A 16,462-nucleotide genomic window follows, 5' to 3' on the forward strand; every position below is an offset into this window, starting at 1 on the left:
AGTCGTTAAATTGATTTGATGTTATATTGTGACGTGGTGGACAATAAGTTGCTGATATTGTAATAGGTTGATGATTCAGTGTTAAAGATATGGTACAAGCTTATATATGTGGTGTTTGGTAATTATGTAAAGGGTAGAATTGGAGTGTGGATCTGACAATTATTGCTGCTCCAGCGTGGGCTGTGTTGTCAGGGTGGCAGGTGTGAAAGCATTTATAGCCAGGTAATTTAAGAATGGAAGTGTTGGTGAAGTGGGTTTCAGAAATAAGTGCAACGTCAATTCTTTTGTCTTGTAGTGTGGCTAGTAATTCATTTTTATGTCTATTGAGCCCCAATGTATTATCATACGTTAGTTTTTATTGAGTAAACATGTATATAAGAAAAACATTTAATTAATACAAATAATTTTATAAATTATTTTAATGATTTTAAAGTTTAAATAGGTTTTTTCTATGTTTCATTCTGGAGAAGTCATCAATAATGTTTTCATAATCTAATGATGACGTTAAGTCACTCTCTATAGTTGATATAACCAAGAAATTTAATCTTTCTTGTAACATAGTTGATCGTAAATAATTCTTCATTCTTTTTAAAACTGAAAACGAACGTTCGGCGGTACAGTTAGTGCAGTGAAATACATAAGTGCCAAAATTAGATAAGAAAAAAAAAAGTCGTATCGTACGAAAGCGCCAAAATCGTTGGTACCTGTAAGCCTCGGTTAAATAACAGATATTAATTTGGACTGAAATTCCGGATAATGAAGTTATATGAACTACAAATGCAGCTGAATCATATCATCGACATTTAAAAGAGCAATTTTATGTGGCTCATTGTTCCGTTCATATAGTAATTGATGTATTATTAAAATTACAAAGCGAAACATATTTATTTATGAACTGTCCTCGTATCAATAAATTAAAGATATCTCACGAAGAAATAATTGTTCAACGGAAGAAATACCAGGATGGTGAAATAAATCATACAGAATACGTGAAAAGAGTAGGATTAAAAAATCAACCAATTTATACATTATAATTTATATAATTTTATATTATAATTTATTATCGACATTTTTTTTTATAAAATAGGAACCGATTTCTTAATTTATTATATTTATATTGATTTGCATGTATATTATAATTTATTATCGACATAATAATATTAATATAATATATAACATAATTTTTATGAGATATAGCAATTTTTAAATAACTACCTACTTATATAAATATTAATTTTGACGCTTATATCATATGTTGGGTAAAACAGGTATACAATATTATTTGCGCTTATGTCCTACACATCTTGGCGCAAATGATAGGTCATTTTTGTACCTTTGGCGCTTATGTCATACAGTCAATTAGTGGCTGGTGTAGAGACAAATATTCGAAGGGCAATTTCAATACTTGGATATAGATCTTTCATATCTATTACATTCATAAATTACTTGCAATAGCAAAAACGGTGTAATTTTCTTTTTATTAAAACTTGTAATTTGATGGGAACAAAAATTAAATAGTTCATTTAAAAATTCATTTTTTTCTAAGTCTGATTTTTAAATCATCAAATTTGTTACCAATATTCAACATTTTGCCGCCCTATGCAGCCGCATAGTTCACAGTGCCTCAAATCTGCCCCTGGACCAACTATTGAACATTTATAGGTACTTTTCTACCATGTGTTCCGATTATTCTATATTCATCTCCAATTCTAAATATTTCCCATTTTTCATCAAATTTTTTAGTTGTGTTTTAAGTTGTTCTTGATTTTCCGCCAGCAGGACTACGTCGTCCGCGTTTGTTAAATGTGCGATTTTTGACTTTTTTAGTCTAACACCTTAATCTATTTCTATATTTCTTATTACTTTCTCCAACTATTAAATAAAATAGAGACAAGGCATCAAACGATGGGCTAGAATAAAAATAACTGGGATAAAATTATAAAAATGAAAATGTGTATTATTGAATATCGGTGTATGATATAATTTGTAAATATGTACCTACCACTATATACTAACAGCTAACCAGCCGTCGCCGACATAACCACACCACGACCACAAATAATATAATAATGTATGATCTACCTAGACCTTACCTACTGACCACTATAAAAATGGATTCCGACGAAGAAGCTCTGTTGTTAACACTTGTTATGCAGAAGACGTATCAATAATATATGTTTGATATAATTTTATGATAACTATTTATATATATAAACTGATAATATCATGCTGGTGACGAGTGGTTTGAAAGTGGCTGGCGTGTCGATCGTGTGTGTTGTAATCAACCACCGACGGACCACGATTTTGTGGGTGATACCGGCGACACGATGCGATTGCCGTCCGAAAGTGGTCCCCCTGTTTTGTAGTTGCTGTGTGGTTGTAAAGTTGCCCGTGTGTGTTGAGCCCTAATTTATTTGATGTAACCACCGATTACAGGATATTACCCGATGCCATGCACATGTGATATTATGTAACTTTACATTTTCTTTATAAAATTTTACTATAGGGAGAGGAAATAGGTTTCTAAAATTAATTATTTAAGAATTCTGAGTTTATGATTGTGGCTTAAGAAGAATTCGAAAAATGTGTTACACAAATATTAAAAAGTCAGAAAAATTGAATATTGTGTTAGAATACAATTTCACTTTTTATGAGTAAAAACAATATATAACGGCCAGTTGAAAGAAAACCTGTTGTTAGTGGTATACAAAATATTTTATTTCTTAAATATATTTTTAGAGGGAAAAATATATGCATAAAGTAAATTAGAAAAAAAAAGGATTAAAAATTTAATTCACTAGCCAGATTAATTTTGCATAATTTTCTCGGGGCTTCTACATCGATTAAATATAAAGTTACAATGAAATTTTTATCTGATCGGAACTTTATGTAGTACTTTAATGATTATAATTTATGCAAGAATAAAAAAATTAAAGTGTATTCTAAAAATATTTCTTTATTATTGGTTTAAAGATATTTATCAGAGAATATAAAGATTAATTAATTTCGTCTCAATTATTTTATACTTTCCTCTTCCATTGTGTTTATTGTTGTAAAATAATTCCACACTTTAACTTATCAAAAATAAATTTGAACACTAAGCTCTATGAGTATATTAAAGGCAAACAAAAAAAATTATAATTAAATTATAGGATGGTAACAGTATTTACAAACAGTTCATATCTTTAGCTCATTAAATTAATAAATATCCATAATAGTATAGAATACTATCTTGTATACTAATATTTATATTTTTTATAGTACCTAAAAAAAAAAAAAAAAATAACACGTGCTTAATTAATCATTCGATATTGTATCAATCATATTTCATAACGAAATTATTCTTTTATATCATTTAAAATAAATCATGAACTTAAGAGAAATACTATTATCGAAAATTATTTCTGTCAATAATGTATTTTATACTTTATAGGTGCATTTATTTTACACGTGATTAAAAAATAAAAAAGTAGATTTCTTATAATTTACATCTGTACATAGTTTCAATAATATACGTTTAATTAATATTTGATATCAATAATTTAGTTGCTGCTGTTGCTCCCACTTGTATACCAATACAAATTCAAACAATAAAATGTTGTATATAATAATATGCAAAACAAGAATGTGTAATGCGTGTATGCAGGAATACTACGATTCTTGTTTTTGTACTGAATTGCCATGTGCGGTGTGCCAGTAGTCGCTTAGTAATCGGCATTACCTTGTATCTACTTAGTATTAACTGGATGCTCTTCGGGAGAGATTGTGCGAATAATTTAGTTTTTTTTTTTTTACGTTACTTTGTAAAAGTAAAACAAAAATATTGTTAATTTGATCATGTATCACGTATACATTCTTCAGTGGTAAGTTTTCATTAAGTATTCATAAAAATTTAATTTAACTCTGAGTTTAATATTTTATAAATATTTCTTTCAAGGTAACTCTTTCAAATTCTAAGTACTTAATATTATTTATTTTTCTGTACACATATTTTAATCCACCTAAATTAACGTAATGAACATTTTCCAAGCAGTAGATATATGGTTTATTATAAAATGTATATTATATAATGCATATTTACCGTGTTTGCCTTATTAAATAAAAACAATTTAATATAGACATTTTCAAAAGTGTATCAATAATTCAGAAGATTCAATATTGAATATTATAATCGAGAAATATATTTTAGAAAAAGATTTAATAGGTTTATATAATTATTTAAAAAAAAATATGTACTTAATAATACTATATTCAAAACTAATTTTTAATTTTCATCGTCTGTTAATGTATACATGGTTGAGAAACATATTGAGGGTCAAGGTCAATTTGTATCAGCTGTTTATTGGTTATTTTTCCTACTGCTTGTTTCTTTATAAATTAAACTACAAATTTTTTTGAATTAAATTTTTTGTAGAGTAATGATACATTTAGTTGTTTTTTAAATAATCTACTAACAACTACTATTAACAGTTTACAAAATTATGCTGATGTATTTCAACATTATTTTTTAAATACTATATATTTCTATTGTATATATTAGGAACAACAGTGGCGGAGCTACATATAGATAAAGGTGTGATTTCTCTCGGGCCTCGGCATAAGAGGGGCCTCAAACAATTTAACTTAGAAAATTATGAACATTAAAATTTAAAAAAATTAACTAAAAATCTCATAAAAGTTTATTTTTAGTTTTTAGCTTTCCATTTATTTTTGTAAGTAAACCATTGCATACTTAATTATGGAAGTTTAGAATAATATTAATCTACCATGATCAATTAGCTATTAGATCTTAATGTAATATGAAGATAGGTAGGTATTTATGCATTTATTCATTTTAAATAAAATATTCTAGAAAAAAAATGAGTTATAACTATACTAATGCAGAATAATAATTTTATCACGTAAATAAATTATCGGTTGTAACTTGTATTCTGCTGACATTTAATTCGGCAGAATTAACCAATAAAATCGAATGTTTTAGAACATTATTTGCTTTTGAGCTCGAAACATTATCTAATGTTTTTGATATAACTAAATTGTTAGTCATTGAAAATAATAATCTTATGAAAAGTTTCCTGAAATTACTAAAGGCATTTTATTAATTTTTCACTTAGCCAGTAACTGTAGTCAGTGCTGAGAAATCGTTTTCAAAGCTCAATAAAAAGCTACCTCAGAAACACTATGTCTCACCAAACACGTCTAAGTGGTTTGGCCATGATATATATTGAAAACGAATGTGCAAAAAAATCAAAAATGTCGGCATTGATCAATACTTTTGCATAAAACCAAAGCCGAAAATAAATATTCACAACTTAATTTCAATATTTACCTACTTATAAATATATTATTAATAATAATATATAATATAATATAAATATAAATATATGTATTAAAGAATAAAGATGTTACGTGAAAAAAACAAAAGTCTTAGTTTTTTTTTTAAATTCTGTCTTAGAAATTTGCGACGAAAATTGTTTACACAGGCCTCCAAGAATCTAGTTCTGCCACTGAGGAACAATTACTATACTTAGGAACTTATACTAGGAACTATTACAAATACTCTTTTATAAAGTCATCATAAATAGAAATCTAACTTATAACTACTATAACTAATTTTAAAAGTCACTTTTTATGTGAAATATAGATATTGATTTCAACCACTTTTTGATAAAATTATAATTTTTTTATATATTTAATAATATTAAAAATAAGTGTGTAAATTATAAATTTTTTTCTTTTTAGATTTTTAAAGGCTATTGAGGCCCATTATCACAGTACAGACCTGCTTCTATTTCTCTCTATTCTGTTCTACTGTTTCTCCATCTCGTATTCTAATTTCCTCTAGATTTTTTTTTCTTTTTATCAATCCATCTTTGCATAGACCTGCCTAGTGGTCTTTTCCCACGGAGCTTAATTATAATACCGCTTTTATTAGACTTTTTGACCTCCATATGTGATCAGCCTATGCGATTCTTCTATATTGTAATACCTGTTGCTATGTATGGTTCTCTATATAATATTTTGCAATTCTATATTGCCTCTTATTTCATATTGTTGCATGATATTATTTAATTGCTGTCCAAATGTTCTTCTTAATATTCTTCTTTCAAAGATTACTGTTTTTTCTTCGTTTTCTTTGATTATTGGCCATGTTTTACACGCATATAAAATAACTGATTTAATAACTATTTTGTAAAGCGTAATTTTCGATTTAAGGACACTTGTTAATCCGTAATAGTATTTATTCGCTGCAGCTGTTCTTATTTAAATGTCTTCATGATTATTATTTTTGATGTTTACTATAAGACAGTATTTAAAACTACTTGGAATGTACTCTATTAAATTTATAAAAATAAAAGTATTATCTATAAAATTATTTACAATTGTTAAAGATATTTATAAAAATCTTTGGATCGTTTAAATTATAAAGTCTAATAGAATGATATATTATAGAATGTATATGTATATATAGTAAATTAATTAATAATAATAGACAAATATATTAAATTTCTTTCACTAAATATCTCCTAATCTGTAATGTATATTATATAATAAAAAAATAAAATAAATCAGAAATTAGTAAATGGTTAACATTTGTAAATTAAGATTGAAATAAATAAATGCATTATTAATTTTATTTATTAATTTTTAATTCGAAACCAGTCACAAATTTTAGATATAATAATATTCCAGGCTATGCATTTATTTATTTATACAATGAAACTTCCTTTAACGGACATCTCCAAATAACGGACGTTTTTTCAGGAAATGTACATTTTCACTACTTTTCTAAAAAAAATAAATATATATAATATAATAAAATATTATTTTACTATAATTTAATTAAATTTTAAATATGAACTGTAATAAATGTTATGTGTCAAATTTACGTCGATGTAGCATAACATTTTCAAATGATTTTTAAAACTTATTTTCATTTTTCAGTTTTTTAATTTAATAGGTGTTGTTAATTAATAATCTCTTATTGTGGTGTAAGTTTATATTTTGTAATTTATTTAATAATTACAAACACGTTTTGCTACAATGTTTCGAACGTGAATGAGAATCATTGATAACAATTTAATTTTTATTATTTATTATAATTGATTGCAAGGACGATTTCCTAATTATTAATTCATTTCTTAACATGATATACACATATATAATTTATACAATGAAATGCAAATTATAGATGTTATATGTAATATATAATTATAGATTAAATATATTATATGGTAATATTTATAATCAAAATACTTAGTATAATATTTATTCTACTACTGTTTTTGGAAAATTATCAAAGTTAGATTCGAATGGTTCAATGATAATATTTCTCTAATATTTATTTAACAGTAACTATAAACAAAAGCAAGTAGTAAATTACCAACAACCAATGTAAAATTGATATATGTAAGTTACAAATAAACGAAGTAGAAAACTGTAACTCTATACTTAAGTTAAAAGTTATAAAATAATAAATTATAATTTGTAATATTTAATTAATACATATAAACAACATACTAAAGTACTAACTACTAATTTTTAAGTAAAATATATACATATTACCTACCAAAAACTTGTTATGCAGATGTGTTAATACATTAAAAAAATATTATTGAAATAAATAAATAATATTTGTAAATAATTGCCGTTTGTAACATTAACTGCTTTATGGACATTGTTCAATTAATGGATATTGAATTAGAGTTTAATGTTCACTGTTTACTAATTGTTGGGCTGTAATATATGATATGATAAAAAACAATAATAATAAAAAAAATGTAAAACCAATGCACTATCTATAATTTATAATACAGTAGTCACTCGATAATTCAAAATTCAGAGACTGAGCTAAAAATTCGATTTATAGAGGTTTTCGATTTACCGAGTGTTCGAATAATAGAAGAAAAAAAAATTCATTCGAATTAAAGAGAGGTGAAAAATGATATGTATATATTACATTTATTAATTGAAATTTATTTATTATACATATTATGTATTATATTTTACATTTATTTATTATACATATTATGTATTATATTTTACATTTTAAAGAAATCTGTTCTTTTTTTTGTGTTAAATTGTTGGTCACAATCTAGTCCATAACGTTATCTAACTTACTGATAGCATTGAAAATTGTATCGCATTTCAGAATACTCGAAAAATTTTCGCAATCCTGACATAAAAATGGTAAAATGATATGATTTAAAGTCTAGATTAGGTAGGTAAGGTACGATAAAATGTATAAGCTACGACAATATTTAATTACCGTCGTTATTAATATCATGTCAGTACGTCAAATAGATGTACATATGAATATAATTTATACATATGAACATACATATAACCACGTTTAAGCAAATACGAATTATAGAGGTTCTGGAAAAAAAAATTCGAATTGTAGAGTGAGTCCCACTAACAGACATTTCGAATTATCGAGGGGACTAGAATACGTGTATTTTCTTCTAACTATAGAGGTTTTCTCAAGGGACTAAGCGTTTAGTTTGATTTATGGAGTTTTTCGAATTATTGAGTTAATACTATAATTACAATTTTTATAACAGCAAATTGCTGTTTTTATTAAATATGTATTATATATTTTATACATACCTAAGTAGATATTATTAATATTATATAAATTATAATTATCTTGTGAATTATGATTCAATTTAAAGGTAATCAATACATATTTCATTCAACTAAAATATGTAATATATGTTTTTATTTTTAAATATTTTCATTTATAAACAATCAAAACTATTTGCTGAAAGTTATTACAAGTATATCTAAATCTATTACTTTCTATTTATTTAATTTTGTACAATTTTATTACGATAGTTAATATTAATTCAATTAAAATGCACTTGAATTACTAAAGAAAATTAATTTTCATGTAACTTTAAATAATATGATAATAATGAGTAATGATATTATAGTAAGATAATAATAAGTTATATAATGAAAGTGAGAAGGTAATATTAATTAGGTATATAATTGGTCAAGATAAATTAATTTAAAGAAAACATAAGATATTAAAAATGTTTATTTTATTTATTTATTTATTTATTTTTTTTTTTGAGAGGATTAAAATAGAAGATAAATTAACAATTATTGAACTATTTAATAATTTGCTTTTTAGGTAAAGGTATAGAATAAAAAGACGAGAGTAGACTTTTTAAAAAAGTTGATAATAGTTGTAGTAATGGCAGTGCCGTATATTATGGGTGAGAGGGGTTTCCGGGTCTCGAATCCCCGAAGAAAACGAAGGTATAAAAGTCAAATATTTTCACTACGAGGGTACAGAGAACATTAATTAATTTTTATTAATTTATATCATCTGATTGTAAATAACTATTCGTTTATATTTATAATAATTATAAAATAATACAATTATTAATTCATAGCTTATTTGTATATTTTTTATAATATTATAAAATTCTACTATTTTTAAAAAAAAAATTAACCCTCCTCCTCCTCTACCACAAACAATTTGAAAATACGTCACTAAGTAATGGTTTAATAATAGCTTTAAAATACTCGAGAAATTTAAAAATCGAGTTTTCATGCGTAGCTGAAGATGTTATAATAGCAGTGGAGTTAGCACTGATATTGGTATATGATAGTTGTTTATGGTTTGAGCTAGAAATGACATAACTTGTAAGCGGTATGGTAAAATTGGAAGTAGAATGATGATGGAGTTTATTTTACATTTATTGTAGTTTACCATAAGCTTTTTAAACTCTTGATATCCTTTATAAGAAGCTGTGTGTGGTCCTGCGAATAGGGCATGCTTGGCGGGTTCTAACGGTGATTTGGTGCATTACAAAGTATAATGTTTATCTCTACATTTGGTTCATTGCGAGGACTGGTAGCAAATATTACTTGTGTGAAAGTAAATTTGACAATCTTGTCTTTATGGAGAGGTGAGTTTTTTCTTTGGCAACTCTATATTAATTTTGTTGTATAGAAGCAAATCTGATTTAATTTTGTTTTCGGCTACTTTTAAATCGATACAAAATATAGGTAATGGACATTTTGTAGACACGATGTATTTAAGTGACCCATATCTGTTAAACTGGCTTGTATATCTTCAACAGTAGTGGATGGGTGGAGGGTGCCTGATAAATATAGTGTATGGTTTCCACCGTTTAGGCAACTATATGTTGTGAAATTCGATTTGCTCATTATCGATTGGGTACTTATAAACTAAATTATAATTAGTTATACCATCGGTGTGAATAATCAGGTGTTTTAGAGTATTTTTAAAATATATATACCTACCCGATGGATTGACAAGATAAAGTAATGCTTTTTAGAGAGTGAAAAATTCGTAACCTTTACTTAGATAAAAAAATAGTTCAATAGAAAATTTACTTTGAGAGAATTTCACGCAGATAGGCTGAGTGTTTTGAGATGGTATTGTGCCTATTCCACCTATGGTGCCGGTGGAGGGCTAAATACTTCCTGATAAAATGCAGTTTCCTCGGAGAGAGACGTATAGCGATTTGGTGTGACAAACACTTTGCTTTTTTTTGTCATTGATTTTCGTAGGCAAAGATGATAATGATAAAGATTAATTACCTTTAAAAATATACAGTGATATGCTTAGATTTACAATAATTTAATTATCCTCATAGTGAAATACAAAGTATGATAGCGGATGGCGTAGTCAATGTTAAACAAAATAGTCAATGTTAAACAGTCGCTGATAACTGGACATTTATGTTATGAGCCCTTTTTGTGTTCTTTTTTTGACACACCTGATAAATAGTCCTTTTTTTAAGATGATATTATAGGTGGCTCACGAAGACCTGAAATTCTCTTGGAATCATTATTTTATTGATTATTTACATTTTATATTTTCTATACATGTTATATATCTATGTATTTAATTAGTCTAAACTGTATAGCGATATTTTGAACAAAAATGAAAATTCCTTTTTTAAAATTAGTATAATTGAGCTTTTGCCTATAGATAAATATAAATTTAATTATGTACATAAGTATGTGACAGAAAATTACTCCATATAATTTATAAATTTTACAAAAGTATGTATTTTATTTATTTTTTTATACTAATAGTATATCCTCTTCACTATTTTGACTATTAAGAACTATTCTTCTTAGAAGTAAATATAATTTATAATTACAGTACTTTGCTAATTATATTCAGATCAGTGCCGTAGCAACGAAATACCGCACCCGGAATAAAACTTCAAAGTGTGCTTTTGTGTCATTTTTAATTTAAAAATATTATAACTATTAGATATTATTTCCAACACTTACTTCAATTAATATAAAGAACGATGAAGTTTTTGTAGATAAAATATACAAAGTAGACTATTATAATTTTTAACATAAAATGCAATTTTTTAATTTTTACGAGACTTCTCCCCTACTTGCTATGACCCTACTACCGATAAACTTAATTGTATAATCATAATGTATTTGTCATATGTAATATGTATGGTATATAAAAATAATAATAATAATAATGTTTTTTTTTTAAGATTTTTAAATTAAAATCAAGATTATTATCAATCTACATGGAGTCAAATGAAAAAAGCAGATTAACTTGTCAAAAATATAATAATTACTCATGTAAAACACACCAATTGCACAAAAAAAGTATAAGTCGAGTAGTAAGTATACTAAATAAAAAAATAAAACTATTGTTTACTGAATTTAATAATTCGAATATATTTTTCCATATCATATTAATATATATAGGTATATATATATATATATATATATATATATATATATATATATATATATATATATTATTTTAGATTCTAAGTGAAATGAAAAAACTATTAGTATGACCATGATCTATATTTTTTAAAATGTTTAAATGTTTTGTGTCTCTCTCGTGTGTACATAATTTCAACCAGAAGGATAGCTCTGATCATCACAATTATGGGTATTTTCTGATAGAAAATACTATCTAGTTGGTACTATGGGAACTATTATCTTCCTAAAGAAATGTAATCTGATCTATCCGATCTCCATCACTCAGAATTTTTTTTTTTCGAGAATAATGGTTCATTGATTTTAAAGTTTAAAAGAGCAATATAGCAATATTACTCAGTTATCTTTGTGTCTCTCTTGGTTGTAGAATTTCACTGAACCTAAAAGTATCCCTCGTTTTTTATTTATACTTATATACGCCTGAGTGGCCAAATACTATTATTTATATTAGCTTGTTTTAATTTTATTAACTCATTAACGCCCAATTAGGAAAAGAGTAGACACAATAATACCATAACAAAAAATGGAAAAAAAACAATGAATATAGAATAAAGAAAATAAAGAATATTAATTAAGTAATAATTAGAATATTAAAATTAAATAGTACCTACATGTCAGTTATTTATTCAAAACCAAGAAACAAAGAACAAAGTTTAGGTAAATTTATTATTCAAATTAAAGTTAAAAGTAACACTGTTGCATTTTCATAACATATGATTTAATAGCTGATTAAAATCACATGATTGTTAGAGGAAAAGTACATAAAAAGTAGTTGTGGAACAAATATTTAAAGTGGAAATATGCCTGCTTAGTATTTCAAGACAACTTATTTTGTTGTTCATTAATTTATGAATAAATAGTTTTATATTTATTAGTAATTAGTTATTGCTCATCTCAAATGGCATCAGTGAATTTATAATAAACTATTTTGTTTTAGTTATGGCTAGCGTTTGTAGTAACCATGCCATGCCTAGCTCCGGGTATGAGTTTTGGATATTCTGGCATCGTCTTAGATCAGTTGCGATTGTCAGTAGATGAACAGTCTTGGTTTGGTATTTATTAAAACATTCTAAACAGTATTATATAAAAATATTTTCGTTTATACTTAAATTTTTGTCACATTAAAAAGGAATTATTTTATAAAACTTTAACAATTATTTAATAAAAATAAATACTTTAACTAATGATTATAAAATAAATATTATAGTTTTCATTTTATAGAAATACGTGTTTATCAATTTAATTCTTAATCATTAATTCAAATTAATTCTTTTAATAAAAAATGTACAGTAGATGCCCTCTCGTTCACCCTCGGCTAGTCCGTCACTCCGATTGATCCGACTATAGAATTATAGATATGAATATGGATTTTCCAATTTATAGTATATGGCTAGAATATCTAAAAAATTAACTGTCTGTTTACTATTTATCCATATTTTATTTATTTTATTATTTAATTATTTATTTTATTTAATATATGTATGTAAATAAAAATAATATTTAAAGTAATTTAATAAATAAATTTGGTACCATTTTGTCTTTAAATGTTTCTTTATATTTTAATAATCCCACCTTTTTCGCATTCCGACTACAGCCCCAGTCACGAAAGTGACGGATAGAGGGGTTCTGCTGTACCTACACTGCATATATGTATAGAATAAATTAATTTTTAATATCATTTCCTGGAAATTGTTACTTTGAAAATTAACTATACTATGAATTTATGAAATACATTTTAAAATGTTTATTTTATGTTTATTTTTTATTTTATTTTAAAATGGTTAGGATTAGGGTACCATATAACTCACAAATTGAATAGATAGTTTCTTATATATTTTTCATTTTTTTTAAATGAATAATTTGATTGAATTATGCAAATAACATAAAAATATTTTTACTTCACTATTTAATATTTAAAACAGAAATTTAGAATTCATTAATTTTGGGAACATTATTTGAATACTTTTAAAATGATTCGTTTACGCATACACACATATACGGGTAAATATAAAAACTCATTAAATACTTATTATAGATAAAAATAACATTTGAAAAAAAAATAAGAATTTTAAAATATATTTCATAAATTCATAGTATAGTTAATTTTCAAAGTAGCAATTTCCAGGAGGTTTTTATTAATTGTTTTTATTCATTTATATAAATAAGATAAATATTGGCTACTTCAAAATACTTTTATAATATTTTTTTAACTATAAATTCGTAAACTTAATTAAACTTAATTACAAAAATCTATACTTATATATTTATTAATAAATGGGAATGATGCCTAATAGTATAATTTAACACAAACTAAATATTATTAAACATATGCATACTATTCAAACTCAAGTTTTCTTTATAGATTTTATGATTTCTAAATTATAACCGGATAAATACAAAACTATAAAAATATGAGAATTTTATTATAAATACAATTTCAATTATATCCAAAATTTAATTAATTATCAATAGTAATTTTTAATTTGTGACATTAAATAATTACATTTTATTATAATTTTTTTAAACGATTATATTACATGAATAAGATTTAAAATGTTTTAAAATATATTATAATAATAAATTATTTATTTGTTTACAGCTAGTTTACCATCTATCATGATGCCCATTGGTTGCTTATTTAGTGGTCCACTCATTGACAAATTAGGACGAAAGACTGCACTAATGGTAACAACCATTCCATCTTGCTTAGGATGGCTATTGTTAGCTCAGCAACCTGTTAGTTTATGTGTACTTTATATAGGACAGTTATTAGTAGGCATGTCAGTGGGATTGTCTACTACCCCGGCCACTGTTTATTCTGCTGAATGTATCACAGTAAACTTTACTGGATTACGAGGGTCCTTCACAATTATGACTTCAATTATGCTTAACTTTGGGATGTTCCTTACATATTTATTAGGATCACTAGTTCCAGCATATATCGTAGCATATACAGCATCGTTTGTATCTTTTGCAGCACTCATTTTTATTAGAGCATTAATACCCGAGAGCCCCCCTTGGTTATTCGAACAAGGTCGGCATGGTGATGCAGAGTTTTCCCAAAATGTTCTCCGCATTACTCAGCCTATTTTACAAACATCAAGAGTAAAATCACTGGAAGAAATTCCAGTACGTCAGTCCAAAATTTTAGATAGACTTTTTGAACCAGATGTTTACAAACCGATGGTTATAATGACAATATTCCTGTTCTTTCAGCAATTTAGCGGATCGTTTGTACTTACATCGTATATGATACAACTTTTACGCAGCTTCAATGTGACAATAAACAATTACTTGATAACATTATTAGCAGGATTTACAAATCTTAGTGCAATGATGATTTTGTCAATATTATTAACAAAATCAGGTTTTAAACAGCTATCATTTGTGTCATGTACTGGATATTCTTTATCTATGATATCATTGGCTATTTTTTTGTACTTGGGCATTGATAATGAATTGATTACCAATATAGTTGTTATCACGTGCATATTATTGAATATGGCTATGAATGGATTGGGCTTAAGGCCAATACCGTATGCTATGCTGGGTGAAGTTTTTCCAACAGATGTAGCCGGAGTAGCTGGTTCAATTGTTGCTTGCTTATCATCCATATTTAATTTTATTGCTATTAAAATGTATCCTTATATGCGAATATGGTTAGGACCCGGAGTATTTATGATATACGGGATATTAGCGTTTTTCACGATCATATTTGTACTTAAAATTGTACCAGACACTAGAGGAAAAACTATAAAACAAATTGGTGATGACTTTTTAAGAACAGATTCTTCAACAGAAACTATTTAAATATGTAATTTAAATTTTTAAGGATCTCATTTTAAATATCTTTATATTATTTATGATTTAAAATTTGTATATATTATTCATTAATGAATTACTAATAAAAAATTATAACTTTTTAATAAATATAAAATTTGTATTTTTTTTTTTAGTTGTTTTGAAAAATATTAAAATTAAAACAATAAAAATGTTTTTAATAAACCATACTTATACAAATATGTACATATGTGTTATATGGTGATATAGCGGTAGCTCATTAATATTACACCTCTTACTACTATAATAGTACATATATGTATACATATAGTATATACCATTTATTCTAATTATCCAGCTTTGCTCGTATACAGTTTTTAAAAAAAAATGATACCATATCTATTTAATATTCGTGAGTGTGCCGAAAGGGGGGGGGTTACCCCCCCCCCCCCCCCCCACAAAAAAAAAATTTAACAAATATTTAAAATTTAATAAAGTTTAAGTTAAATTTCATGAACGTCCACCGAGGTTATTATGTTATTTAAACGATTGCGGTCGTGAATTAGATTACTGATTCCGGGTAATAAGCAATTATTATGAGTATTATTATTTATTACTGCTCGGTTAATATGAATCTTTTATACAACCAGTGGCGGCAAGTACTGTAGTGCATAAGAGCACGTGAACTATCAAAAAAAAATGTATAATAAAATTATTAGATTCCTATAGTAAATTAAATTATGTTATAATTATTATTAGAGCTCCGATGTTAATGACCAAAATTTCATAAAAATATACATTATAAAATGTCATAATATGCAATTATATGCCATAAAATGTATTAAATATATCTATTTTTTCAACAAATATATGCAAAAAAATAGTTAATATTAATTCAAAAAATGTATATACTCTTTAGAATGTGTATTTA

At 25.5% G+C, this 16,462-nt stretch overlaps 1 protein-coding gene across 2 annotated transcripts; it reads left to right on the forward strand.

Moving 5' to 3' along the window:
• Positions 1–3,631: 3,631 nt before the first annotated feature.
• Positions 3,632–15,601, forward strand: LOC112691383 (sugar transporter ERD6-like 6). Of its 2 annotated transcripts, XM_025565624.1 has the most exons (5): positions 3,632–3,863; positions 11,511–11,642; positions 12,689–12,803; positions 14,351–14,880; positions 14,968–15,601. In XM_025565624.1, exons 2-5 carry the CDS (start codon positions 11,547–11,549, stop codon positions 15,559–15,561), a joined length of 1,335 nt encoding a protein of 444 aa, XP_025421409.1. In that variant the 5' UTR covers positions 3,632–3,863; positions 11,511–11,546; the 3' UTR covers positions 15,562–15,601. The 2 variants fall into 2 exon arrangements, with proteins under 2 accessions (XP_025421409.1, XP_025421408.1); XM_025565623.1 differs by having other exon boundaries at positions 3,633–3,863; positions 14,351–15,600.
• Positions 15,602–16,462: the final 861 nt, after the last annotated feature.

Source organism: Sipha flava, unplaced genomic scaffold (assembly GCF_003268045.1).
Source record: "Sipha flava isolate LNK unplaced genomic scaffold, YSA_version1 609_pilon_pilon, whole genome shotgun sequence".
In the NCBI taxonomy this organism is placed as follows: Eukaryota; Metazoa; Arthropoda; class Insecta; order Hemiptera; family Aphididae; genus Sipha; species Sipha flava.

What these genes read in the sequence shown, in the direction of transcription:
- LOC112691383 (XM_025565623.1), top strand. Translation starts at nt 11,547, where the DNA reads ATGGAGTCAAATGAAAAAAGCAGATTAACTTGTCAAAAATATAATAAT. An exon ending in AAAAAAGTATAAGTCGAGTA is followed by an intron (nt 11,643 to 12,688) that starts GTAAGTATACTA and finishes ATTTTGTTTTAG; the next exon opens with TTATGGCTAGCGTTTGTAGT. An exon ending in AGATGAACAGTCTTGGTTTG is followed by an intron (nt 12,804 to 14,350) that starts GTATTTATTAAA and finishes ATTTGTTTACAG; the next exon opens with CTAGTTTACCATCTATCATG.